A 26,929-nucleotide genomic window follows, 5' to 3' on the forward strand; every position below is an offset into this window, starting at 1 on the left:
ATTTCGGATGTTTCATCTGTATTCGATTCACTCATCCCTACTTGCAACATGAACTTGAAATATCACGAACAACACCTTTTAGAGTACGGCCACATGGGGCAGAAATTCTACCACAGATTTGTTGCGGATATCCCCCTGCAGCACCTGCCAGGCAGCAGTCATGTACACAGTTCTTTTAGTATATTCTAACCTGAAGTGTCCCCATCACCATGGGAACGCCTCTGTGTTAGAATATACTGTCGGATTTGAGTTTCACGATCTAACATAGAGGCGTTCCCATGGTGATGGGGACGCTTCAAGTTAAAATATACCATCGGATTGGAGAAAACTCAGATCTGATGGTATAAAAGGGACTCCTGACTTTACATTGAAAGTCAATGGGGGACGGATCCGTTTGCAATGGCTTGCATTGTAATTCAGGACGGATCTGTTTGGCTCCGCACGGCCTGGCGGACACCAAAACGACATTTTTTTCATGTCCGTGGATCCTCCAAAAATCAAGGAAGACCCACGGACAAAAAAATGGTCACGGATCCCGGACCCTGTTTTTGCGGACCGTAAAAAAAAAAACGGTCGTGTGCATGAGGCCTCAAAGTCAACAATCAAGAGAAGACTTCACCAGGGTGAATACAGAGGGTTCACCACAAGAGGTAAACCATTGGTGAGCCTCAAAAACAGGAAGGCCCGATTAGAGTTCGCCAAACGACATCCAAAAAAGCCTTCACAGTTCTGGAACAACATCCTATGGACAGATGAGACCAAGATCAACTTGTACCAGAGTGATGGGAAGAGAAGAGAAGAGTATGGAGAAGGAAAGGAACTGCTCATGATCCTAAGCATACCACCTCATCAGTGAAGCATGGTGGTGGTAGTGTCATGGCGTGGGCATGTATGGCTGCCAATGGAACTGCTTCTCTTGTATTTATTAATGATGTGACTGCTGACAAAAGCAGCAGGATGAATTCTGAAGTGTTTCGGGCAATATTATCTGCTCATATTCAGCCAAATGCTTCAGAACTCATTGGACAGCGCTTCACAGTGCAGATGGACAATGACCCAAAGCATACTGCAAAAGCAACCAAATAGTTTTTTTTAAGGGAAAGAAGTGGAATGTTACGCAATGGCCAAGTCAATCACCTGACCTGAATCTGATTGAGCATGCATTTCACTTGCTGAAGGGAAAATGCCCCCAAGAACAAGCAGGAACTGAAGACAGTTGCAGTAGAGGCCTGGCAGAGCATCACTAGGGATGAAACCCAGCGTCTGGTGATGTTAATTACAGCCTGAAGTCTGGAATGCATAGACTGCAAAGGATTTGCAACCAAGTATTAAAAAGTGAAAGTTTGATTTATGATTATTATTCTGTCCCATTACTTTTGGGACCTTAACAAGTGGGAGGCACATATGCAAACTGCTGTAATTCCTACACCGTTCACCTGATTTGGATGTAAATACCCTCAAATTAAAGCTGACAGTCTGCAGTTAAAGCACATCTTGTTCGTTTCATTTAAAATCCATTGTGGTGGTGCATAGAGCCCAAAATTTTAGAATTGTGTTGATGTCCCAATATTTATGGACCAGGTTGTATACCACACCACCACTAACAGGGGAGACAACACGCAGTGTAATGAACAGGAAGCGTTGCTTGCATTGGGCGTCACCTCCTCTTCAAACAGCTGATCGGCGGGGAAGCCAGGTCATCAATATATATGGCTTGCACAACACCTTTAAAAAAAAAAAAAAAACATACCTATCCTATATATTTCAGACTAACGAGGAGAAGTCAATGCTGGGGTTCTCAATAATCTGTACCACTTACACAGCTCCTAACAGGATACATATAATTATTGTCCATTACATTCAATGATGCTGGTGATCCTTCAGAGCACAGTTCCTGGTCTATTGCTCTAATATGGTTATATTTATACTGTACTTTGAAGGTAGGGGGAATTTTGTGAATAAGATATCGCTGTGGTGTGGCTTTCAGTAGTAGTGGTGGTTTCACAGTAGATAAAACATCTCAAGATTTTAGCCCAGACACATGAAGGGCTTTGAACTAAAAGCTTATGAACCAAATAAAAGAATGCAAAAAAGGAAAAGCATTAAGAAATTTCAACTAGAAAATTTAAATATGATCTGGCACATAAGAAACAAGTAACATTACTGGACAGTCAGACATGCAATAATTGTTAGATGAAAGATCACTTCACCCAAGCGGCTGCCAGATACTTGCCACTACTGCCGCCATCCCGTTCCAGTAAGCATCTGGCATTGCCCAGACACTAACCTGGGCCTATTTGTGGACAGCCACATGATGTCTTCAGGGCAGCTTTCTTTTTACATTATCATATGTACTAAATACAAAATATTGACCGGCTATGTAAGAACCTGACAGGGTGAGACTCCCAGACTTGGGACAAGATCACAGAGCGGCTCGGTTTTATTTTCTTGGAGGAAAGGACACTTGGTTCAGCCATCATCATCATCATCACACTAATCCCATACAGCCTCTATTCTATACTCTCTAATAAACACATTTCAGGTAGAAGAAGAGGAGGAGGCGTCTTGCTGGTCGGCTCCTGACAGATGCATGAACAGATCTCCAAGCTCAGCCACTTCATCATCGGTGGTGGGGGCACTGCGAGTTTCTCGATCTTGGATAAAGTCCCATAGCCTGACTGCATTGAAGAACTGCAATAAAATACAAACATTATATGAGCAGGAACAAGAGATAAAGATGTAATACAGCACTAACATCCCATATTAGCTGCCACCAGGCAGCAGACATCTAGAATCTGCTGGTTTTAAAATTCAGGCTATATCAATATAAAGACATAGGGACTATCCACATAATATATGGTATGTCTCTGGTGGGGGCTCCAACTGCTGGGACCCCAAAGTTCATGAAAATGAGGGGGTCCCAAATGAACAGAACAGTGGCATTTCCATAGAAAATGGATTGTATAAACACAAGTTCCTGATAATGTGCCAGCTGATCTGACCGTCACTGTCCCACACCTCATTGTTCTTCAGCAGGGCATACACAGGACAATGTGCTGCTGAAGAACAATCGTAGTAAAAACCGTTCATCCCCGTATTCTAGAGAGGATTGCTGCATATAAATGCAGGTAATGAGCGAGCAATGATAACGTTCCTATGAATGTTTTTCCGTGATCACTGCTCGGTATATTGCCCTGTGATTTTTTTTGTGGGGCGATTTTGTCAGCAAATAACATATGAAAACGCATTTTGTTTCTTCATTCTAATTCCAAATGTCAGTCAGCCGTGTCTGCAATGAACGTCCTGCCTGTTGCACATTCGATCCGGACATAAATAGGTTGAAATGCTTTGAGCAAACTATTATAGGGGAAAATTAAAACTACTTGGCCCAATGTTCCTATGAATCTGATGCAGTAGGATCTTTGCAGGGGAATCGGTCTATAATAATTAAAAGAGCAGCCAAAGGAGGTGCAACTGTAATAAACTACAGGGCATATTTAATGGAAGCAAAAGACAGGTTGCTGATGAAAGTGTATATAAAAAGCTGAAAGGAGACCTGACACAGAAGTTTAAACATCAAGTTAGAGAACTTATCTGAGGCTGTTAATAATGGAGTGATAGAGAAAAGAATAGCTAAGGCCTTATTTTGTGAATATCCACGAGTGTCTATATTATATTATTATCAAATAAGAAAAGGCTCCACCAGCAAACCACTGGAGCTCAGCCTTTCAGTTACCAGCTGAAAAAAGAGATCAAATCAATAGAAATATAGGCTGGCTCACAGTATTTTTGCATAATTTTTTTTTTTATTAATACACTAAATTAAATGACTTGTACCATCATACAACATACATACATGCATGCATACATGTGTAAATATAGGATTGTGCGTGAGCTCCGCACTCATACACCTATATATCTGGAGTACTCCTAATAGTGACCAAATGGCTAGAGTGAGGCTGCAAGAGATATTCAAATGAACCGCTTGTATGTCCAGGACATGGATGGCAATTTGCCAGGTGATTGAAACAAAAGTTCAAACAAAGATTACAAAATGTCCTTGCTGTATTCTCATCAAGAGAGGTTCTGCATTCACATAACCTGTAACAGATCTTAGCCGCAACTGTTAGGCAGTGCTCCACTTACTTTTTCGCTTGCGGAGCAAGATTTCAGACAAGCTCCGCAAGCGAAAAAGTAAGTGGAGCACTGCCTAACAGTTGCGGCTAAGATCTGTTACAGGTTATGTGAATGCAGAACCTCTCTTGATGAGAATACAGCAAGGACATTTTGTAATCTTTGTTTGAACTTTTGTTTCAATCACCTGGCAAATTGCCATCCATGTCCTGGACATACAAGCGGTTCATTTGAATATCTCTTGCAGCCTCACTCTAGCCATTTGGTCTATATTATATTGGTTACCACAAATTCATAAAGAAAGAGAAAAATGTCCCCAGTCGTTTCAATAGCATCGGGCACTACCATATTTTTCACCCTATAAGACGCACCTGGGTTTTGAGGAGGAAAATAAGAAAAAAAAATTTTTTAAACCAAAAGGTGTGCTTTTGGTGGGTTTTGAACTAATGGTGGTCTGTGGATGGCACTGTTATGGGGGCATCTGTGGATGGCACTGTTATGGGGGCATCTGTGGATGGCACTGCCAAGAAGTTAGTTGTAAGTAGTACAGCGCTAGATTTAAGATGATTGGAATACTTTAACAATACCCACAAGTTAGATATGATTACCGTATACTACAGAGAGCGGGGCCCGGTGTAGTAGAATACAGTGACTGCACGGGCCCCGCTGCCATTACAGAAACAGATGCCGGCCCCCAGCCCCTCCTCCCTCTCAGCCTATTCACCGGACGGTCACAGCATTTGCCCCATAAGACGCACTGCTATTTCCCCCCCCCCCCCACTTTTTTTTTTTGGGGGGGGGGGTGCATCTTATAGGGTGAAAAATACGGTAAGTATTTCTTACGGCCATTATCTACACAGACATGGACGCTATCCTGCAATCGTTAGTCGATTAGAAAGATGTTTGAAAGATATGACAATTCTATTAAAAAAAATGCTTGTATAGGTACAAATCTGTTGAAAGATGCCCTTTTTACAAAAACTTCAGCCAAGGAATTTAAGATGACAGATTTAGAAATGAAATGGAAAATAAAAAGACTATTGCAACGTGAAGTATATTAGATCACTAAAATAGATAAAGTTGGAGTATAAGGAGTTACTGAAATCACTTACCAACCCTCATAGTTACATATGATTAAGGGGCGCAGTCTCCTGGAACTTCGCACTTGGAGGATATGCTGAAGATTTGGCGTGCTCTGCGAGTGCTATCCATAAGGTAATTCCATTTGGAGAACCAGATTTTTGTACTTACCGTAAAATCTGTTTCTCTTCCATTCATTGGGGGGGGGGGGGGGGGGGGGACACAGGCTTGACCATGGGTATAGCTGTTGCCACTAGGAGGCGGACACTAAGCACAAAGGTGTGAGCTCCTCCCTTCATCTATACCCTTCCTACAGGAAGAAAGAAAAGAAAGAAAAGAAAGAAAAGAAAGAAAAGAAAGAAAAGAAAGAAAAGAAAGAAAAGAACGGGTGGGAGCTGTGTCCCCCAATGAACAGAATAAAAACAGATTTTACGGTAAGTACAAAAATCTAGTTTTCTCATCCGTATCATTGAGGACACAGGCTTGACCATGGGACATTACAGAGCAGGCCCAAGGGTGGGCATAAACAAGAACCCTTCGGCCAATCAGAGAACAGCCGTCTGCAAAACTCTATGCCCTAGAAAAGCATCAGAAGACGCAAAAGGTGTGTACTCTGTAAAATTTTGAAAAAGGTGTGCAAAGACGACCAGGTAGCTGTCTTGCATACCTGAAGGGCCGAAGCACCATGATGCACTGCCCAAGAGGCCCCCACTGCCCGAGAAGAATGAGCAGTCACCCGAAAGGGTGTGGCCCGGTCCCTGACGCGGTACGCTTCCACAATGGCCAAATGAATGCATAGGGAAACTGAAGTTTTAGACGCAGCCAGCCCTCTGGAATGACAGGGAATCCATCCGCTGGAAAGATGACGTCTGGGACAGATAGATGCGAACGGCTCGTACTAAAATCCAGAGTGTGGAGCGACTGCTCACAAGGATGAGACGGGGCAGGACAAAAGGAAGGTGGAATGATCTTTTTATTGAGATGGAATGCTGACAACCTTCTGAAGGAAGGACTGAACAGGGCAAAGGACTACTTTGTCCTGATGGAGGATGCCCAACCCCCTGCAGAAAGCGAAGCCAATTTCCGCTGAAAAAGAATGGAAAGAGCCGAAACTTGCCCTTTGAGGGAGCTTAGAGCCAGCCCCAAGTCCATGCCCGACTGCAGTAAAAAGACAAGAGTCAAGGCAACGAGAAACGAATGGGAGACAGCTGGTGACGCTTGCACCAACTAAAGCAGGACTTCCAGGTTCGTTGGTAGATTCGGGAAGACGACTGCCACGAGAGGGGGCCACGAGAATGACGGGCAGACCTTTGGACCTGAGACGCGGAATGAGGGGGAAGAGGAGGGAACACGTAAGGAAACGTGAACTGACTCCACGGAATCACTAGGGTGTCGTACACCAGGGCCATGGGATCCTTGGACAAAGTTCTCAACCTTGTGGTTGAAGCGGGAGGCCATGAGATCTACCTCCGGCCGAACCCATCACTCGCAGATGGCTGGAAATACCTGCGGGTGAAGAGCCCATTCGCCAGGATCGAGACGCTCCCGGCTGAGGAAGTCGGCGATCCAGTTGTCGACGAAGGGGATGTGAACTGCTGAGAGCGACGGAATACGGCTCTCCGCCCAGCTGAGAATCAGAGCCGTTTCCGCCATGGCTGCCAGGCGCCGCCCTGGTGATTGAGGTACGCCACAGCTGTGGAGTTGTTGGACTGAACTCGAAACCGGACATCCCCGGAGATAGTCGGTCCAACGAAGCAGAGATAGACGAAATTGCTCTCAATTCCAGAATGTTGATTGGGAGGGAGCGCTCCTCGCATGACCACATGCCTTGACCAGATAGCTTTCTCAACACTTTTCCCCCAACCCCAGAGGCTTGCGTCCGTTGTCAGCACCATCCAACGGAGAGGAAGGAAAGAGCGGCCCAACGTCAGCATCGGGGAAACCAACCACCACCTGAGGGTCCAGCGGCAGGGAGACGTATGAGTCGATCCAGGGAGGCTGGAGAACAATACCAATTGGTTAGAATGGCTCGCTGAAGAGTCCTGGTATGGAACCGAGCATAGGGAACTGCTTCGAAGGCAGAGACCATGTGACCCAGAGCTTGCATGCAGTGACGAATGGGAAGAGGACAGGGCCGCAGGTGTCGAGTAACATGCCTAGAAAGGTTAGCCGCTGAGATGGATAAAGACATTACTTTTGCCGTTTCAGGATCCATCCGAAGCGTTCCAGGGTGTCCAGGACTATGCGCAGGCTGTCCGCCGTTGCCCAGAATGACGGAACCTTTATCAGGATATCATCCAAGTATGTAATTGCCACTATACCCATAGAATGGAGCAGGGCCATGACTCTGTTTGGACACAGGCCATCTTCTTGGAGCCTGTGTCAGCACATCAAGAGACCATCTTGACCAGTGATTTTGCGCCTGAGCAGGATCTACTTCACTACAAGCATCCTTCGGGAGGACTGGACATCCTATCCGAAAGAAACTTCCTTTGCGGCTGCAATCCTGGTGAATAGGTCAAAATTCACATAAGTCTTCAATAGTGTTGTGCCTATCACTAGCACAACCGTATAAGGTGAGCCTCCTGATTTTTCATTATCTTATATCTTGATCGAACCTACTACCCTATTGTGCGTCCCCCCCCCCCCTTCTCTTTTCTCTCTATTCCCCTCGATACGAGCGGAATTTAGATACGTCCAACACTGAGCACCTTCAAAAATACTCTGGGAGCTGTGGTCAGGCCGAACAGGAGGGCCACAAACTGGTAGTGAAAGGGACCCACTGTGAACCGAAGAAATTTTTGGTGACTGATGCAGATGGGAACATGAAAATAAGCGTCCTTGATGTCTATCAAGGACGGGTACTCCCCCGGTTCCATGGACGCAACGACTGATTTCACGGACTCCATCCGGAAGCGGCGGAGCCGAAGGAAGCGGTTGAGTGCCTTGAGGTCCAGAATGGGACGGAACGTTTCCTCCTTTTTGGGGACCACAAAAAGATTAGAGTAGAACCCACGAAAACAGTCTTGCGCAGGAACCGGGATGATCACTCCCTGCAGCAGAAGTGTGTGAATAGCCTGAAAAAAGGAATTTGCGGCAGAGGGAGAGGTCGGAGGAGACGAGAAAGAAAAAAATTAAATAAAAAATAATCGGGACGGGGTAACTAAATTCCAGCTTGTAACCCTCTGAGGTGACCTCTCTCTCACCCAGGCATCCGAGATGTGAGCTGGCCAAACATGACGAAACAGATGAAGCCGGCCACCCACCCGATCGGAGGGCGCTCGAAGCTGCACGTCATGCAGAGGAGGTCTTGGGGTTATAGGACTTGGAGTCCTGTTGACGGGGACGCCAGGAAGGGTGAGGTTTGAAGGAAGGCTTGCACTTTTGATCCGAGGCAGACTTGTCGGTTGGTCGCTTGGGGCTGGAAGAACTCCGAAAGGGGCGAAAAAGAGGTTTACGCTATTTTGACTTGTTGAAACGAACCCTGTTCTGTGGTAAATGAGTGCTCTTACCACCTGTAGCGTCAGAAATGATCTTGTCCTGGGCAGTTGGGGGAGGGGGGGGTGGGAGTTGTTGGGGTTTTAACAGTCAAATTACTCTGTAATTGTTTTGTCTTTATCTTGGTATATTCATTATGTACAATGACTGTGGAAGATGTATCAAATATATGGACATATGATAATGTTTTATACAATTCTGTGTATTAGAGTTGTGGTGGGGAGAAAATATCAGAAAAATTGTGACGCAAACTGTCTTGTAATATGCCAACTTTATTTGAACAATAAAAATGATTTGATTGAAAAAAAAGAAATGATCTTGTCCAGGCGTTTGCCAAAAAGTCTGCTGCCGGTAAAGGGGAGGGCCATCAGGGCCCGCTTTGAAGCATTATCTGCCGCCCGGCAGAAGAGCCATAGGGTACGGCGAATAGCCCCCAAAAGGGCTGACAAGCAGGCCATTAGCCTGGCCATGTCCAGAGAGGCTTTACAAATATACGCACTGGCATGGGAGAGCTGCAGGGCAATATCGCAAGTTCCTCCGAGGGGTCTCCCGAGGAGGGACCCTGACGTAGATTGTTTGCCCACTCACCCATAGCTTTGCTCACCCAAGTAGAGGAAAAAACCAGTTGCAGTGCTGTGCCCACTGCTTCAAAAGGATGATTTTGTGAAAGATTCCAATTTTTTATCCCTGATATCAGAGAAAGAAGCCCCATCCGACATCAGGAGAAAGACGCATGGAGGGGACAAGGCCTCTATGGGGGAAATCACTCAAGGTAACCTGAGAAGGGGAAGGAGGGGAGCACTTTGGGGGCCAGAAATACTCACGCGTCTGGTGTCTTCTGCCCCCCTGGCTCCAGCCAGATCACAACCTTCGGTGTGCAGCCCTTTGGGGAGGGCCACTACACCGGAAACAGAGGGGAATTGTAGTGGGTGGCCGTGGTGATCCGAAGGCTGGCGGGATGCAGAGGCTTTAGGAACCTCTGGTCCTCCTTGACTTCTGGAGACCGGGAAGACTCAGCGGGCTTGGGAACCCCCTGGTCTTCCGTCTCCTGGGTGGGAGTGCAGGCAGCTAGGACTGCCTGAAATCCCGCTAGAAGAAAAGAAAAATCAAAAAAGGAAAAAAATTTGCAGACTTGCAAAGCTTAGTCCCTGTAGGAAGGGTATAGCTGAAGGGAGGAGCTCACACCTTTGTGCTTAGTGTCCGACTCCTAGTGGCAACAGCTATACCCATGGTCAAGCCTGTATCCCCCAATGAACGGAAGAGAAATAGGTGTGCTTTTTGTATCATAGAGGAAGTATTGTTAAACCGAAGCAAAAGTGAGTAGTGCATTTTTGCTCACCACCAGGTGGTGATTTACTGCCTGTGTAAATGGGCAAAATGATAAACGAATGGCTATAGCTCTTACCCTCACTGTGCCTTCGGATCCAAGCTGTTTTCTTGGTTTCTCTGGATCTGCTTTAGTACCATCAGGGTATGCATGCAGGTACATGCACTTACCCCCAAATGGACAGGTGCCACGTCCCTGATCAAAATACTTGCATGCTTTCTTACTAAAACAGAAAAATATATAATTTTCGTTAAACTAAATAGATCTAAAAGATTCATAAGTTTCTCACATACTCTAACAAGCGCTGCCTGGCAATGGTGGTATACACCACAGGATGTATGCAGTGCTGGGGATGAAAAGCAGCCATACTGTAGCATACATAAAGGTGGCCCCAGATGTAAAGATACACTTTAGTTAGTGAGTGCACCATAACAGGACATCAAAGCAAACTATAGGATTTTAAGTTGCTATACAGATCGCTGTGGTCTAATGTGTTTTGTACAGTACTGCAGAATATGCGCATATTGTACAGATATTTACTACGTTTACATTTTGTACATTACCCAACACTCTCAGTTGATGACAGTGCAACAAATTATTAATCACTAGGAATCATTTTACGAAGGTCCATTTTTTTTTCAATTTACCCTCAATTGACAATATATTCCCATCAGATTGTCCCCAGACTTCTCCACTCATTCTCAGATGGGTAAATTATCTACATGTCTATGGCCACCTTAGATCATGTTTTTGTCTCCTATTTCATTGACTCTTGTGGTTTCTATGTTTAGGATTGCGCTATTGTAGCATATTTCAAGTTAGATTTCTTGCACGTGGTTGCATGTATTTGTCATCTGTATCAGAATAATTCAGTATGTTGACTCAGGATAGGTCATTAATATCTGATCAGTGGGGTGGACTGCCAGGACCCCCATGGATTAGCTGTTTAGGAGGGGCAGCAGAGCATGGACGAGCGCTGATGCCTCTTTACAGTGTACCAAGCATAACAGTGTATATTGTAGAAAGGCTGTTCTTGGGTTAAAGGGCTTCTGTCACTCCACTAAACTCATTTTTTTTTTTGTCCCCTTAAAATCCTTATGCTGCGATTTCTCAATATATAGGGCAATTACTCAGTTTGGTTCAGTAGTTATATAAAAAAACTGACTTTTATAATATGCTAATTACCTCTCTAGCAGCAGGTAGGGCGGCTACCTGCTGCTAGCAGCCGCATCCTCCATTCATAATGACGCCCCCTCCTCATTTTGATTGACAGGACCAGCCAATGCGCTCGTCCTCTGACTGGACCTGTCTGCGTTTTATATCTCGCGCCGGTCTTCAGTCGGCGCAGGCGCACTGAGGAGAGGACGCTCGCTCGGCTGCTCCATCCTCAGTGCGCCTGCGCCAATGACGTCACATGTACACCTGGCGCAGGCGCACTGAGGATGGAGCGGCCGAGCGAGCGTCCTCCACTCAGTGCGCCTGCGCCAAATGAAGACCGGCGCGAGATTTAAAACGCAGACAGGTCCAGTCAGAGGACGAGCGCATTGGCTGGTCCTGTCAATCAACATGAGGAGGGGGCGTCATTATGAATGGAGGATGCGGCTGCTAGCAGCAGGTAGCCGCCCTACCTGCTGCTAGAGAGGTAATTTGCATATTATAAAAGTCAGTTTTTTTTATATAACTACTGAACCAAACTGAGTAATAGCCCTATATATTGAGAAATCGCAGCATAAGGATTTTAAGGAGACAAAAAATAATGAGTTTAGTGGAGTGACAGAAGCCCTTTAAATCTGACATGTATATTACAAGAGGATCCACAGCAGAAAACCAGACTCTCCGATTTCGGCCACTAGTGTGCTGTAAACACGTGCAAGCATTGGCCCCATTAACAATCCATGGGGCTAATGTGCAGCTTTTCATTGTGGAGTGTGCTGTGGAATCCATGCAGATTTCGCCCCCCTGCATGTGAATGGGATTGGACATAAACATTCTCTTGCACTAGATGCAAAATGGTAGAAATCCTCATCAAATCCTGATCTTGGGAAAAGAGCCTTACCCAATTATCACACTCACCCCATTCCTTGCTTAAAAGCCTCAATAAGTTCATCCTTCTTGCACTGATCTTCTACCCAGTATATGCTGGGGATCACAAACTCCGATATGACACGGCATTCTGGACATGACCTGATGAGGAAACAAGATCGTTATATAGCTAGTCCAGACTCAGGTCGGTTTGCTATCCCTAGTGAACAAGTGACCACTCTTGATGCTGCTACCTTCCACAGAACATCTGGATTTGGGGAATAATCACTGCAGTACATTGTGTAACAAGAGGGGCAGCACTGAGCACAGTTTCTCTAATTCCTTATAAGAATATTGAAGGGTCACTACCATACCCCACTCCTATGTTTGTTAAAGTCTCAGGGTGACACTCACTTTATAACCGGGTTCTCAAACTGTTTGGCACATCGCCACTGTCTGATGCAGGAGAGGCAATACGTATGACAGCAGTTCGACAGGATCCCAAACCTTCGCTCAGAGGGGGAAGCTTTTTCATACACAATCTCCATGCAGATACTGCAGACTTTATCCTGACTGGCCTGGAAAGCAAAAGCCTTTTCCATCTCGTGTTCAAAGTTCGCCATGCACAACTGGAGGAGAAAGCAAATATATAAGTGATAAAGAATGGTCCTACGAAGTGTAAAAAAACAAAAAAATAATACAGTAAAGGGTCTCTCTGGAAAGAGGGTAACATCATTTCAATAACTGTACCCCCTGGAGAGCAGCACTTGGGCTTAAAGGGGTTGTCTCACTTCAACAAATGGCATTTATCATGTAGACTTACTAATGTATTGTCCATATTGCTGCCTTTCCTGACTAGATTCATCTTTCCATCACATTATCACTGCTCATATCCAGGGATTAGGGCCACTGCTGCAGCGCAGATACATGGTTGCTAGGACTGGGACTGCTGTGCACACATGCCTATGTGCACTCCCATGGTCCCGTCCACAAGAGGCCAGCGCTTTTTCCTACAATATGCAAGCATGGCCACTGGGTTGTAGGGTAGTCGTAACTAGTGATGAGTGAAGCGAGCTTCAGATGTTACAGCCAAAGTCGCTTCATTTAAAACTTCGGAATAATACTGTACAGAGATTCATCTCCGTACAGTATTGAAATGTATGGGCTCCGATGAGCCAAAGTCACTTATTCGCGAAGTCGCACGAGACTTCGTTGAATAACTTCAGTAGTTGATTTTCAAAGTGGAAAACCACTTTAAAACAAACTCTGCTTCGGTGCCGACTGGTACCTCGGAACCGATGCAGAGTTCGTTTCTCCAGTTTTAAAGTGGTTTTCCACTTTACATTACATGAATTTCTCTCTCTCATCTGTTGGGCGACAATCAAAATCCCCGATACACATTAGATTGTCAGCCGGTCCTGTCAAAACATATAGGGGCCTTTAATTTACATATATGTTTTACTAGATGCTGGTGTTTCAGAGATAAAAAGGTTCAAAAACAAGTTGGGAATAAGGAGTAGGGTCACTGGGGTGGCTTCTTCCTCCATGGCTTAGCTAGACGGACTCCCTGTTTGTTTATGGAGAGAGAACGGTCAGTCAAGCCTAGCAGGCCAAGGGAAACCATTAGAGGGCTGCCCCCAAAACAACTTCTCAGCGTTTCTGACTCCTTTTGAAACTATGCTGCAGCAGCATTTCAGAGTAGAACCCAATTGTTTGTAATGAGGGGGTCTGTTGGGATTTCATGCAGCCAGTGGTTGAAGTAGCATTATTGTCCTGACAGGTTCCCTCCATAGTAATTCATTCCCGAGAAATCATTGATGTTGATAGGTTTTTGGTGTGAAAAGGGCATCGTCAAAGGGTTCACTCCTTAGGCCCCTTTCACACAAGCGAGTTTTCCGCGCGGGTGCAATGTGTGACGTGAACGCATAGCACCCGCACTGAATCCTGACCCATTCATTTCAATAGGTCTGTGTACATGAGCTTTTTTTTACGCAGCAGTTCTGCAATGCGTAAAAAATGCAGCATGTTCTATATTCTGCATTTTTCACGCAGCCCTGGCCCCATAGAAGTGAATAGGGCTTCAGTGAAGCAAGTGCAGATGCAATGCGTTTTTCACTGATGGTTGCTAGGGGATGTTGTTTGTAAACCTTCAGTTTTTTTATCACGCGAGTGAAAAAAGCATCAAAACAAAACTGAACACAATTACAGACAAAACTGACTGAACTTGCTTGCAAAATGGTGCGAGTTTCACTGAATGCACCCGGACCTAATCAGTCATGCTCGTGTGAAAGGGGCCTAATTGCGTCCAGCCCAGCCTCCCCAGCCTTAGTGACAGGACGGGGCAGGGGAGATTTAGGCCCCTTTCAGACGAGTGAGTGTCACGCTGTGGACACAGCGCAGCACCCATCCTGAACTCCCAGCACTGCCGGGGTTGCATAGCACTATATTGATTTATGATGCTATGTAACCCTTAGAGGTCTAGAATGTGTTGGATAACACTGACAGCATTATGTCAGGGTTATCCAATACATTCCAGAACTGTAAGGGTTACATAGAATGATAAATCAATTTAATGATATGCGACCCCGTAATAAGTGCTGGGAGTTCAGGACGGTGCTGTGCTGTGAGTACAGTGCGCGACACTCGCTCGTATGAAAGGGGCCTTAAAGGGAACCTGTCATCAACTTTATGCTGGCAATACTAACAGCAGTATAAAGTAGAGACAGGTGAGTTGATTTCAGCGGTCTGTCAGTTAAAAGTTAAAGGGAACCTGTCACCGGGATTTTGTGTATAGAGCTGAGGACATGGGTTGCTAGATGGCCGCTAGCACATCCGCAATACCCAGTCCCCATAGCTCTGTGTGCTTTTATTGTGTCAAAAAAACGATTTGATACATATGCAAATTAACCCGAGATGTGTCCTGTACGTGAGATGAGTCAGGGACAGGACCAGAGGTCGCAATAACGCCTGTACAAGCGTCAGACGCGTCTTCAGGCGATTTTACTCCTTAAAAAAAGTCTAAGGCGTACCAATACGCCTTAGACTTTCCCTGCCTTTCATCAGCGCAGTGAGCGGCACGGGCAGCGCAGCGATGCCGCCTGTGCCTGAAATGACCAATAACAAAGCTCCTTGCAGCAAGGAGCTTTGTTATTGGTCGGATTGAGCGGGCAGCCGGACCATTCGGCACACTGCTCTGAAGTGAGGAGGAGGAGTCCTGCAGCGGCGCGAGATTCTCACCGGGTGGCGCCTGGCGGCGTAAGCGGTCTTAGGCTGTGGGTCGCTTCCTCCATGTGCTTACGGCGTCCTCTCCAGTGAAGAATGTGCGCCCAAACTCATAGCAACTAGATACCAACAGACTCCCCCCAGGGCACTATGTGCCGGAGCATGCTTTCCCTGGTCGGATGAATAAAATGATCGGGTCCGTGCCAGGCCAGTCGGGCGCAGCGCATGTTGACATGGAAACTGGGGGGGCTGATGGTGATGTGTTGGGCTATGAGTTTGGGCGCACGTTCTTCACTGGAGAGGACGCGGTGAGCACATGGAGAAAGTGACCCGCAGCCCGACCGTCCAGAACATGAAGTGAATGTGACTATTGCAAGACTAATGATTGGTGAGCACATTAAATGCATTTCTCCCAATTGGACGGCACAATATGTGATTGGTGCAATGTTATGTGTCCTGCTGGGATCTAAGAGGGCTTACATTTTTAGGGAGACTCCAGAGAAACCAAGGAGGGTTGGCAAATAGGCAATAGACTGTCCCAGATATAGGGGCCGCCATTTTGCCTCCATTAGGTCTCATGTACACGACTGTATCCATTTTGAGGTCTGCAAATCGCAGATCCACAAAATATGGACATCCGTGTGCTATCCACATCTCCATGCTGCAAAAGATAGAGCATCTCCTATTCTGGCGGACCCACTTAAAATCAATGGGTCCACAAGAAAATGCGGATTGCACACGGACCGCATCCGTGATTTGCATACCGCAAAATGGATACAGTCGTGTGCTTCAGACCTTATAGTGAAAGCCACAGTGCTCATAGATGTAAAGTACAGAGACGCCAAGTACACTATACTGTGCAATAGTCCAATATACCGTGTATAAGACTGTCCTATAACTGACCCCTGTGCATTCGTCCCAGACCGCCACCCACTGCTCCCTGCCACAACCACCAGACCTCCCAGACCGCCAGCCACTGCTCCCTGCCACAACCACCAGACGTCCCAGACCGCCAGCCACGCTCCCTGCCACAACCACCAGACGTCCCAGACTGCCAGCCACTGCTCCCTGCCACAACCACCAGACGTCCCAGACCGCCAGCCACGCTCCCTGCCACAACCACCAGACGTCCCAGACCGCCAGCCACTGCTCCCTGCCACAACCACCATACGTCCCAGACCGCCAGCCACTGCTCCCTGCTACAACCACCATACGTCCCAGACCGCCAGCCACTGCTCCCTGCTACAACCACCAGACGTCCTAGACCGCCAGCCACAACCACCAGACGTCCCAGACCGCCAGCCACTGCTCCCTGCCACAACCACCAGACATCCCTGTTCAATTCTTATTGCATTGTGTTTTGCACAGTCTACCGCGCTGATCTCTACGTGACAGATTTGGTGCTTCAAGAAAGGTAGGGATTCAGTCTTCTGAGAGATAAAATTAAAAAAGGTCAAAATTAGCTATTTGTGCATGGAAGACATTATAGAGGAGACTGGTAATGGTTTCCTTGCCGAAATAGCAACATCTTAACATTATTTAGGCCTGTGTATTATATATATGAATTACCGCAAATTACGTACTCCTCCTCGACTAAAAATACTCCTCAAAAATGATCAGAGGAGTATTTTTACTCTTCCGGAAAAAATGTAGCGCGACCTCTGGACAGGACTCATCTCAGGTTAATTTGCATATGTATCAAATCGGTTTTTTGACACTATAAAAGCACACAGAGCTATGGGGACTGGACATTGCGGATGTGCTAGCGGCCATCTAGCAACCCATGTCCTCAGCTCTATACACAAAATCCCGGTGACAGGCTCCCTTTAAAAGTAAGTGGTTGCAATCATTGCAGACTGGGCCTGGAAAAGAGTCATGGTTATTCATAAATTCCTGCTCTCCCGCCCACCCGCTGATGACTGACCGTCTTCTACCTCGTTTTCTCCCTTTCTGGCTAGGAGAGAACTGCCAATCATCAGCAGATGGGCGAGAGAGCAGGAGACTATGAATAACCAGGACTCTTCTCAAGAAGATTTGACTCTGTTCAAGGCCTGGGCTGCAATGATTATGATTCTGGTTCTCGGCAACCACTTACTTTTAGCTCATGAGTGACACACCGCTGACATCAGCATTTCTGTCACTATTTTATGCTGCCCTCAGTGACATCAGCATAAAGTTGATGACAGGTTCCCTTTAATCTCACTTGGTCCTGTGTTCTCGCATGTGCGGCGGAGCTTTGGGGATCAACACGCTTGCTAGGGCTGCGTAGTAAGGAGCAGAGCCTTTGGTGCGATGAAATGCAATGGTGATGTCCTAATCGCACCAAACCGCTCAATTGCATATAAAAGAAAAATCACTGATTTATCAGGAATGCAGGCATGGATTGGGGGGAAAAGCGGTGGTATCAGGAGACAAAAGCACGCCTGGCACCTGATTTGTATTACTATGGAGGTATTTCATGACGGAACCCTTTAACCTTGAGGTGTTACTGAACCTTTAACTGAAATAAAGACAATGACCTCCCACGCACCTTTTCGTGGGATTTTCTCTGTTCCTGGTCATAGGGATGAAGTACTTGCAGACTGCAGATTTCACACACATCTCCATGGATATAGACACAGCTTTCCCCATAGTGACATGTCCCAGCAGCTGCATAGGGACAAAGCTGGTATGGGTCTTCATAAGGGGCGGCTGTTTCCACGTCTTCTAATCCAGTACAGATGGCTTCAAGGTAAGAATGTGGCTTTACTAACTCATCGCCGCCTTGTGCTTCGCTGCAAGATTGTGGGTTGTCAACTGGATCGACTCTGTTTTTGTCGTCTGTCTGTCCACATAGATCTAGTGAGAAAAAAAAAAACAAGATACAGCAAATATCAGACCACGATCTTCCCATCAACTGGAAGAAAAAAATGTGGGTTTTAGGAGAAAAGGCTCAGAATCCGGCAGGGCAGAGATCTCTTCATGGACTGAGGGTTTCGCTATCGCCCAATGTAAGGGCTTATGAATAAGAATGTGTGCGGCCTGTGCCCGTATTGCTGTCTGCAATATATCAGCAGCGGACGTGTGCGTTCCATATCACGGATGAAGACCTATTCAAGTGAATCGGCAAAATAAGGAGTGGAGCAGAAGCCCACAGAAGTACTACGGAGCGCTTTTGTGGGATTTCAGTCCGTACTTTGCGGTGTGGACTGATTCTTGTGGATCGCGGACACATTCAAGTGAATGGGTCCACATCCACAAACAACAGGCACGCAGCTAATGCCCCTGCCTTGCGCACCGCAATTTGCGTTCGGGTGCTTGAACCATAAGCCAGATCCGTTCCTGGCCTTACACAATCCGGTGCCGGGAAAGTGTATGAACAAACTTTCCTCAGCAACATCGCTGCTCACTGGAGGTTCCAGAACAGGGATCAGAGACGGCAGGACTGGTTCCATTTCAAAAGGGACTTGTCGGGATGAGACTACCCCTTTAATGAGATGCTGCTTACTATAAACTACTGTACGTACCACGATCTCTCAAAACAATGGACTTCTTCTCACGCTTCTGTGGGGTGCCCTTGGTGACAACCGGAGGAGTTTCCACTGCAGATGCTGACATGGGAGGGGCGTCCGCCATGGCTGCTGGGACATCTTGAGGATAAGTAACTAAAGGGCTTGAAGGCTTGACGTGATCATATCTGTAAAAGACAATTATATATATGTAGCGTCCACGCAGAAGACAGATTTCACCATGGCCACTGGAAATTTTAATAAATACGTTGCTCTTTTAACCCCTTAGTGACCAGACTCTTTTGGGCCTTACTGACCAAGCATTTTCTTCCTTTTTTTTTTCATCGTCGCGTTCCAAGAGCTATAACTTTTTTATTTTTCCGTCTATATAGCTTTAGGAGGACTTGTTATTTGCGGGAAAAGGTGTAGTTTTTAATGGCGCCATTTTGGGGTACACAACATTTTGATTAACTTTTATTAACTCTTTCTGGGAGGGAGATGGGGAAAAAAAAGCAATACTGCCACTGCGTTTTTACGTTATAAATTTTACGGCGTTCATTTTTCGGTATAAATAACATCTTTATTCTCTGGGTCAGTACAATTACAGTGATACCAAATACATATAGTTTTTTTTTTTTTTTTTACATTTTACTACTTTTTTGCAATAAAACTCTATAGTGCATTGCACTATCCCTATAGTGCATTGCATTTTAATGGCAATGCTATTCTAACATTGACCAGCAGGCTGTGCCAGAGAGGCGCAGCCTGCTGGAAATTACTCAAGGCTGGTCTGGGGCCTACATCAGACCCCAGGCAGCTTTCACACGCATCGGCACCCTGCGATCGCATTTGCGGGGTGCCGATGGGAGACAGAGGGAGTCTGCTCCCTCTGTCAGCACTTTACATGCGGCGGACGCCATTGCCCGCGGCATGTAAAGTGTTAAACAGCCCGGATGGGCACTCCCGCCGGTCCAGGCTGCGAGAGCCGGGTCCCCGCTGTATAGGGGACCAGTGCAGCGCTTAGACTGGGCCGCCATAAAAAAGCAGCAGCCCAGCCTAAGGCCCCTTAGTGGCCGCCGTAAAAACACGTATGGGTGGTCACTAAGGGGTTACAGGGGTTGTGCCAAGTTTAGAAGTTATCCCCACCAATCCTGAGAATGGGGATCTCATTCACCTGATCTAATAGAGCTGCAAGTCAAGCATGCGTTCTGCTCTATGGGACCGCCGGAAATAGCAGAGCGCTGTACTTCAGTATCTCCGGCATTTCCCTAGAGAATGAATAGGGTGGCCTTCTTCTTAACTTGCCATCAGATCAGGGGAACAGAACCCCCTTTCTTGGCATCTGTGGGGGTCCCAACGATCTGACCCCATTTGATCAGTTATCCCCTATTCCGAGGGTAGGGGATAACTTCAAAACTTACCACGACCCCTTTAATATTTTCTCAACTGCGGCCCCAAAGTTAGTGCTTTACTTTTACTTCAACTTACCACAAAAAAAAAAAAAAAAAAAGAAGAAGGTATAACAAGCTCCATACCTACAGCGGGATCCGTAGGCGCACTGTCCTTTTTGGTAGAATCGGCAGATTGAAGACGGTTTACTGTTTGCCATGTCATGTGAGAACAGACAGCGGTTTCCTTCCCGACACACGCCATGTATGAAATACCTGAAAAAACAGAGGAGCAAAAATGAAATGGAGTGTGACGTGCACTAAGAGAAAATGCTAAAAATGGAGCTGGCCTTTGTGATCATACATTATGGTCTGACACACTGCTTTAAAGGGGTTTTCTCATCTGATACAATGCGGGCACATCGCTAGGATACGCCCCGACTATATCAAGAACGGAGTGGGCCAATGTGTTGGCTGGAGGACTCCCGTCCGGCCACCACCAAGCTCTCTCTCTATAAAAGTGAAAGGGAGCGCACCGCCCACCGCTTCCATTCACTTCTATGGCACAGATGTAAATAGCCGAGCCAGCGCTTGGTTATTTTCGGCCGCCCCATAGAAATAACTGGAGGGCAGCTGCCCATGCTTAGTGCGCCGCCCACTACTTTCAGAGCTCCGTTTAGGAGATAGGCCCCTAGCGATATGCCCCCATTGTCTGAGATGGGAAAACCCCTTTAAGGGGTTGAATCCCCAAAATATTAAAAGAAGCCGTACCCTCCAGAATCCCCTTCCAATGATCATCAGGTCTCATCTGGATACACAGGTGACTGCTCTGGCCAGTGATTGGCCCAGTGGTCACACACGAAGGGCACATCTGTGTCCTATAAACACTAAGCAGCACCAGACGTGGTCTACCACCGCTCCATTCAGACTGAGGAGGAACCAGGGGTACTGTGGAACAAGGTTTAGAGACCATGGACGCATAGTCATCAGGCCTTTATAAAATATCCTCCGGATAGGTCATCAATATCAAAGTCCTGGCACCCCCGCCGACCAACTGTTCCAGGGAGTCTCTGCGCTCACCACACACAGCGCCGTACATTGTATAGTGGCAGTGCTTGGTATTGCAGCTTAGCCCCATTGACTTGAATTGGGGCTGACCTGCAACTAGGCCCCATAACATCACCGGACATCGGTCACATGGTCCAGTTGCAGCTCAGCCCCATTCACAGAGCGCCTGGCCTCTTTTAACAGCTCATCGACAGGGGGCCCAGGGTGTTGGACATCAGTGATAATTCCAGGATAAGGGCCCTTTCACACTTGCGTTCTTTTCTTCCGGCATAGAGTTCCGTCGTCGGGGCTCTATGCCGGAAGAATCCTGATCAGTTTTATCCTAATGCATTCTGAATGGAGAGAAATCCGTTCAGGATGCATCAGGATGTCTTCAGTTCTGGACCGGAACGTTTTTTGGCCGGAGAAAATACCGCAGCATGCTGCGCTTTTTGCTCCGGCCAAAAATCCTGAACACTTGCCGCAAGGCCGGATCCAGAATTAATGCCCATTGAAAGGCATTAATCCGGATCCGGCCTTAAGCTAAACGTCGTTTTGGCGCATTACCGGATCCGACGTTTAGCTTTTTCTGAATGGTTACCATGGCTCCCAGGATGCTAAAGTCCTGTTTGCCATGGAAAAGTGTAGTGGGGAGCAGTATACTTACCGTCCGTGCGGCTCCCCGGGCGCTCCAGAGTGACGTCAGGGCGCCCCACGCGCATGGGTGACGTGATCACATGGATCACGTCATCCATGCGCATGGGGCGCTCTGACGTCACTCTGGAGCGCCCAGGGAGCCGCACGGACGGTAAGTATACTGCTCCCCCGCTCCCCACTACTACTATGGCAGCCAGAACTTTAATAGCGTCCTGGCTGCCATAGTAACACTGAACGCATTTTGAAGACTGATCCGTCTTCAAATGCTTTCAGTTCACTTGCGTTTTTCCGGATCCGGCGTGTAATTCCAGCAAGTGGAGTACACGCCGGATCCGGACAACGCAAGTGTGAAAGAGCCCTAACCCGTTTACTACAAGTCACATACTAATGTATTGTGATTCTCCATATTGCCTCCTTTGCTGTCTGGATTCATTTTTCCCATCTCATCCTACACTGCTCGTTTCCATGGTTATGACCACTCTGCAATCCAGCAAATCCAGGAAAAAGTGCCGGTCTACTCCACTAGAGAGGGTGGCTCCTATTCTTATAGTGTACACACACGACCGCCATTGCTGGATTGCTGGAAAAGAGTATAATGCGATGGAAACATGAATCCAGACAGCAAAGGGAGCAATGTGGACAATCACAATACATTAGTAGCAGTGGCGTAACTACCGGGGAAGCAGCTGCTTCGGGGCCCGGGCTGCCAAGGGGGCCCGGCGTCGGCAGCGTGTGACAGTTTATTTTCAAGTTCTATCGATGTCTTAACTGTTCAGGGCCCCTTCACAGCAGCTGACCAGGCCCCCTCGCTAATATGATCTAATCTTTCTGTCTCCTAAAGTCTTCTGATGTGTCTGGGATTCGAACCCACACAACCTCCAAAGTCGGAGTGTATCAGAGGCAAAGCATTAACCCTCACAACCATAAAGGCTTCATTACAACTGACTGAAAAAAAAAAAAGAGACTTCTACTGGTATAGCTGGCTAAGTGTACAGCTATACACATGACAGCTGCCCCAACACACCCAGCACTGCTATATCTCTATATGACAGCTGTCCCAGCACACTCAGCTCTGCTATATCTCTATAAATGAGCAGCTGTCATGTGTATAGATGTACACTTAGCCAGCTATAACAGTAGAAGTCTCAAATTTTTTCAGTCAGCAGCAAGGTGTCTCCTATGGTCTAGTGGTTAGATGCTTTGCCTCTGATACAGCAGGTTGTGGGTTCGAATCCCAGCAGAAACCTTTTCTGAAATATAAGCACTGACTCCATATATGGACATAGAGGGCGGGACACAGGAAGAGGATGCATCGCATCGCAGCCTGTAAGTAGAAGTGTTTATATATATTTTTTTAATACCCGACTGTTACTGCCATGGGGGGAGCGGGGGGCACTTTATACTGGCACATGGGGGGGAGGCACCTGATACTGGCACATGGGGGGGGGGGGGGGAGAGAGGCACCTGATACTGGCACCTGGGGGGGAGGGGGGGTTGGCACCTGATACTGGCACATGGGGGGAAGCACCTGATACTGGCACCGGGGGGGGGGTTGGCACCTGATACTGGCACATTGGGGGGGGGGGGGGGAGAGGCACCTGATACTGGCACATGGGGGGGGGGGGAGAGGGGTTGGCACCTGATACTGGCACCTGGGGGGAGTTGGCACCTGATACTGGCACATGGGGGGGGGGGGGGGGGAGGCAACTGATACTGGCACCTGGGGGGGGGGGAGAGGGGTTGGCACCTGGGGGGGGGTTGGCATCTGATACTGGCACATGGGGGGGGGGGGGAGAGGCACCTGATACTGGCACATGGGGGGGGGGGGGAGAGGGGTTGGCACCTGATACTGGCACCTGGGGGGGGGGAAGGGGGGGTTGGCACCTGATACTGGCACCTGGGGGGGGGGTTGGCACCTGATACTGGCACATGGGGGGGGGGGGAGGCACCTGATACTGGCACATGGGGGGAGGCACCTGATACTGGCACCTGGGGGGGAGAGAGGCACCTGATACTGGCACATGGGGGGGAGAGGGGTTGGCACCTGATACTGGCACCTGGGGGGGAGGGGGGGTTGGCACCTGATACTGGTACATGGGGGGATGCACCTGATGCTGGCACATGGGGGGAGGCACCTTATACTGGCACCTGGGGGGGGGGGAGGGGGGGTTGGCACCCGATACTGGCACATGGGGGGGAGAGAGGCATCTGATACTGGCACATGGGGGGGAGAGGGGTTGGCACCTGATACTGGCACCTGGGGGGAAGGGGGGGTTGGCACCTGATACTGGCACCTGGGGGGGGGGGGGGGCACTTGATACTGGCACTTTTTTTGTGGGGGGGGGGAGATTGCACTATGATACTTGGACATGTGGGGGGGGGGGGAGGAGAGAGGCACTTGATACTGGCACATGATGGGGGGGCATTATGGGGGACACTAGGCCGGCAGCCTATCAGAGGCCGGACACTGAGGGGCATCTACTGGGGCACTATATATGGGGCATTTTATACTGGTACATTATGGGGGGCACTAGCAGGAAGGGGGGAGAGGAGCACTAAGGGGCATTTACTGGGGGAACTATATAGGGGTATTTTATACTGGGACATTATGGGGGCACTATGGGGACATTAGCTCAACTGGGGGCATTACAAGGGGGTATTTTTGCACTGTCACATTATAAGGAGAATTATTTCTACTGGGGGGGGTATTATGGTGGGCTTTATTACTCCCCCATGGTATGACCCCCTAGTAGCAGCACCAGCCTCTCCCTGCTCTGCGACCCCACTGCCCCTTCTCCAAATCCTTATTATGAAATCTTTCTCATTCGGATAAAGCACAACATCAGCTCCGCCGAGCCCCCGGCCAAAGTGGTGAAGTGGTGTCCGAGATCCTGAAGGGCCAAGCCAAGTAACTAAGTTTCTATGTGAAATATGTTTATGTTATACACATATAGCCTACACTGTGCCCCACAATATACAGTATACCCCTACACTGTGCCCCACAATATACAGTATACCCCTACACTGTGCCCCACAATATACAGTATACCCCTACACTGTGCCCCACAATATACAGTATACCCCTACACTGTGCCCTACAATATACAGTATACCTCTACACTGTGCCACCCAATATACAGTATACCTCTACACTGTGCCACACAATATACAGTATACCTCTACACTGCGCCACACAATATACAGTATACCTCTACACTGCGCCACACAATATACAGTATACCTCTACACTGCGCCACACAATATACAGTATACCTCTACACTGTGCCACACAATATACAGTATACCTCTACACTGTGCCACACAATATACAGTATACCTCTACACTGTGCCACCCAATATACAGTATACCTCTACAGTACACTGTGCCACACAATATACAGTATACCTCTACACTGTGCCACACAATATACAGTATACCTCTACACTGCGCCACACAATATACAGTATACCTCTACACTGCGCCACACAATATACAGTATACCTCTACACTGTGCCACCCAATATACAGTATACCTCTACACTGTGCCACACAATATACAGTATACCGCTACACTGTGCCACACAATATACAGTATACCTCTACACTGTGCCCCACAATATACAGTATACCTCTACACTGTGCCCCACAATATACAGTATACCGCTACACTGTGCCAAAGGAGTGGGGTTTACACAGGAGGAGGAAGGTGCGAAGCGCGCTGGGGGGGGGCCCTTACAAATATTTGCTGTGGGGCCCAGTCACTTCTAGTTACGCCCCTGATTAGTAGTAACTTTCTCTACATGATCAATGTAATACGGCTGCGGTTTCGCGTGCACGATATGGCAGCACATCCACGGCTCTGAGGTGAGGGTATGAGCTGGGTACAAACACATGAGTGGTCAGTAGAGGGGCACATAGGTCAGGTATGGCCTACACCCTGACCGTCTCCAGTGCAGGGTCCCTCCGCCAGTCTAGAGCCCTGTACACACATGTCGTACACACACACCCCCACACAGCGCAGAGTCCCGCCCACCGACACAACAGCACCCGGCTCCTCCGGTCAGTACACGGCGCACCCCTGCCCCCCGGACCGTCTCCTCACTCACCGGCACGTCACGTGTTTGGTGCTCATGTCTCCGACCGGACACCGGCCGCAGGCCTTCTATTGTCAAACAGCGCTCTTCAGAAGACTCCTCCCCTTTCTTCCACCTGTCCCCGCCCAACAGCTGCGGTCGCGCAATGACGTGAATAGCGGTGCAGCACAAAGGTTCTTCCGGCGAGAAACAGAGAAAGCCGTGCCTTAGTTCCGGCCCACATTACTAACTCAAAACATGACAAACATTAACCCTTTCGGGACACGGCCTAGTTTGCTTCTCGTTTTTCCTTCCAAGAGCTTGGATATACACCACAGAGGAAACATATTTTTATTAGTTTAGACATTTTTGGAGGCAGCAATGCCTGTTATGTCTATTTTTATATGGGGTGATTTGATTTTTTATTATTTTTGTTCTTTTCACATGGTTTTGAACTTGAACATGTGATCTATGGGAATCTATTTAGCATTCTGTTGCAGTCTATGGGATTTTCACTGCCTGTCTGAGAAGCGTTCCTCATGCTCAGCTTTTCAGGCATTCAGCTATGACAGACCTGGGAACTTTCTCATGACAACCAATTGGAGCCCTTCAATTTTGCTGTGGGGGCTCCGAATGTAAGCCAGATGCTGCAATCACTATTGACTGTGGCATCTGATGGGTTAAAGAGGCCCTTTCACGGGTTCGGACATTATAATATAACTCGCGGGTAGTGTAGGGCATATTACAGGGCTTACTATTTCCTGTATTTGCTTTTCCGTTTGCCCGCCTGGTATGTAAATTCATAGCATCGGTACAGGGAGGAGGAGACGGCGGTGTTTCTCAGGGGGCGTCTCCTTCTCCCTGGCAGTGAGCTGTCCAGTCGCAGCGGAGAGCGTCACAGGGAGAAAAAAAAGCTCAGTGTGAAAGGTCCTCTTTAAATGGGTTTTTCGAGAGTGTTTTGTATTGATGACCTATCCCCTGGATAAGTCATC

At 47.7% G+C, this 26,929-nt stretch overlaps 1 protein-coding gene across 1 annotated transcript; it reads right to left on the reverse strand.

The window, feature by feature from the left end:
• Positions 1–2,317: 2,317 nt before the first annotated feature.
• On the reverse strand, positions 2,318–26,110 carry MKRN2 (makorin ring finger protein 2). The gene is made up of 8 exons (XM_040407748.1): positions 25,971–26,110; positions 20,307–20,435; positions 18,790–18,959; positions 17,814–18,121; positions 12,476–12,690; positions 12,113–12,223; positions 10,118–10,262; positions 2,318–2,691 (listed from the first exon to the last, which is right to left on the reverse strand). Exons 1-8 carry the CDS (start codon positions 25,994–25,996, stop codon positions 2,539–2,541), a joined length of 1,257 nt encoding a protein of 418 aa, XP_040263682.1. The 5' UTR covers positions 25,997–26,110; the 3' UTR covers positions 2,318–2,538.
• Between the last annotated feature and the right edge of the window lie 819 nt (positions 26,111–26,929).

Source organism: Bufo bufo, chromosome 9, assembly GCF_905171765.1.
Source record: "Bufo bufo chromosome 9, aBufBuf1.1, whole genome shotgun sequence".
Taxonomy (NCBI): Eukaryota; Metazoa; Chordata; class Amphibia; order Anura; family Bufonidae; genus Bufo; species Bufo bufo.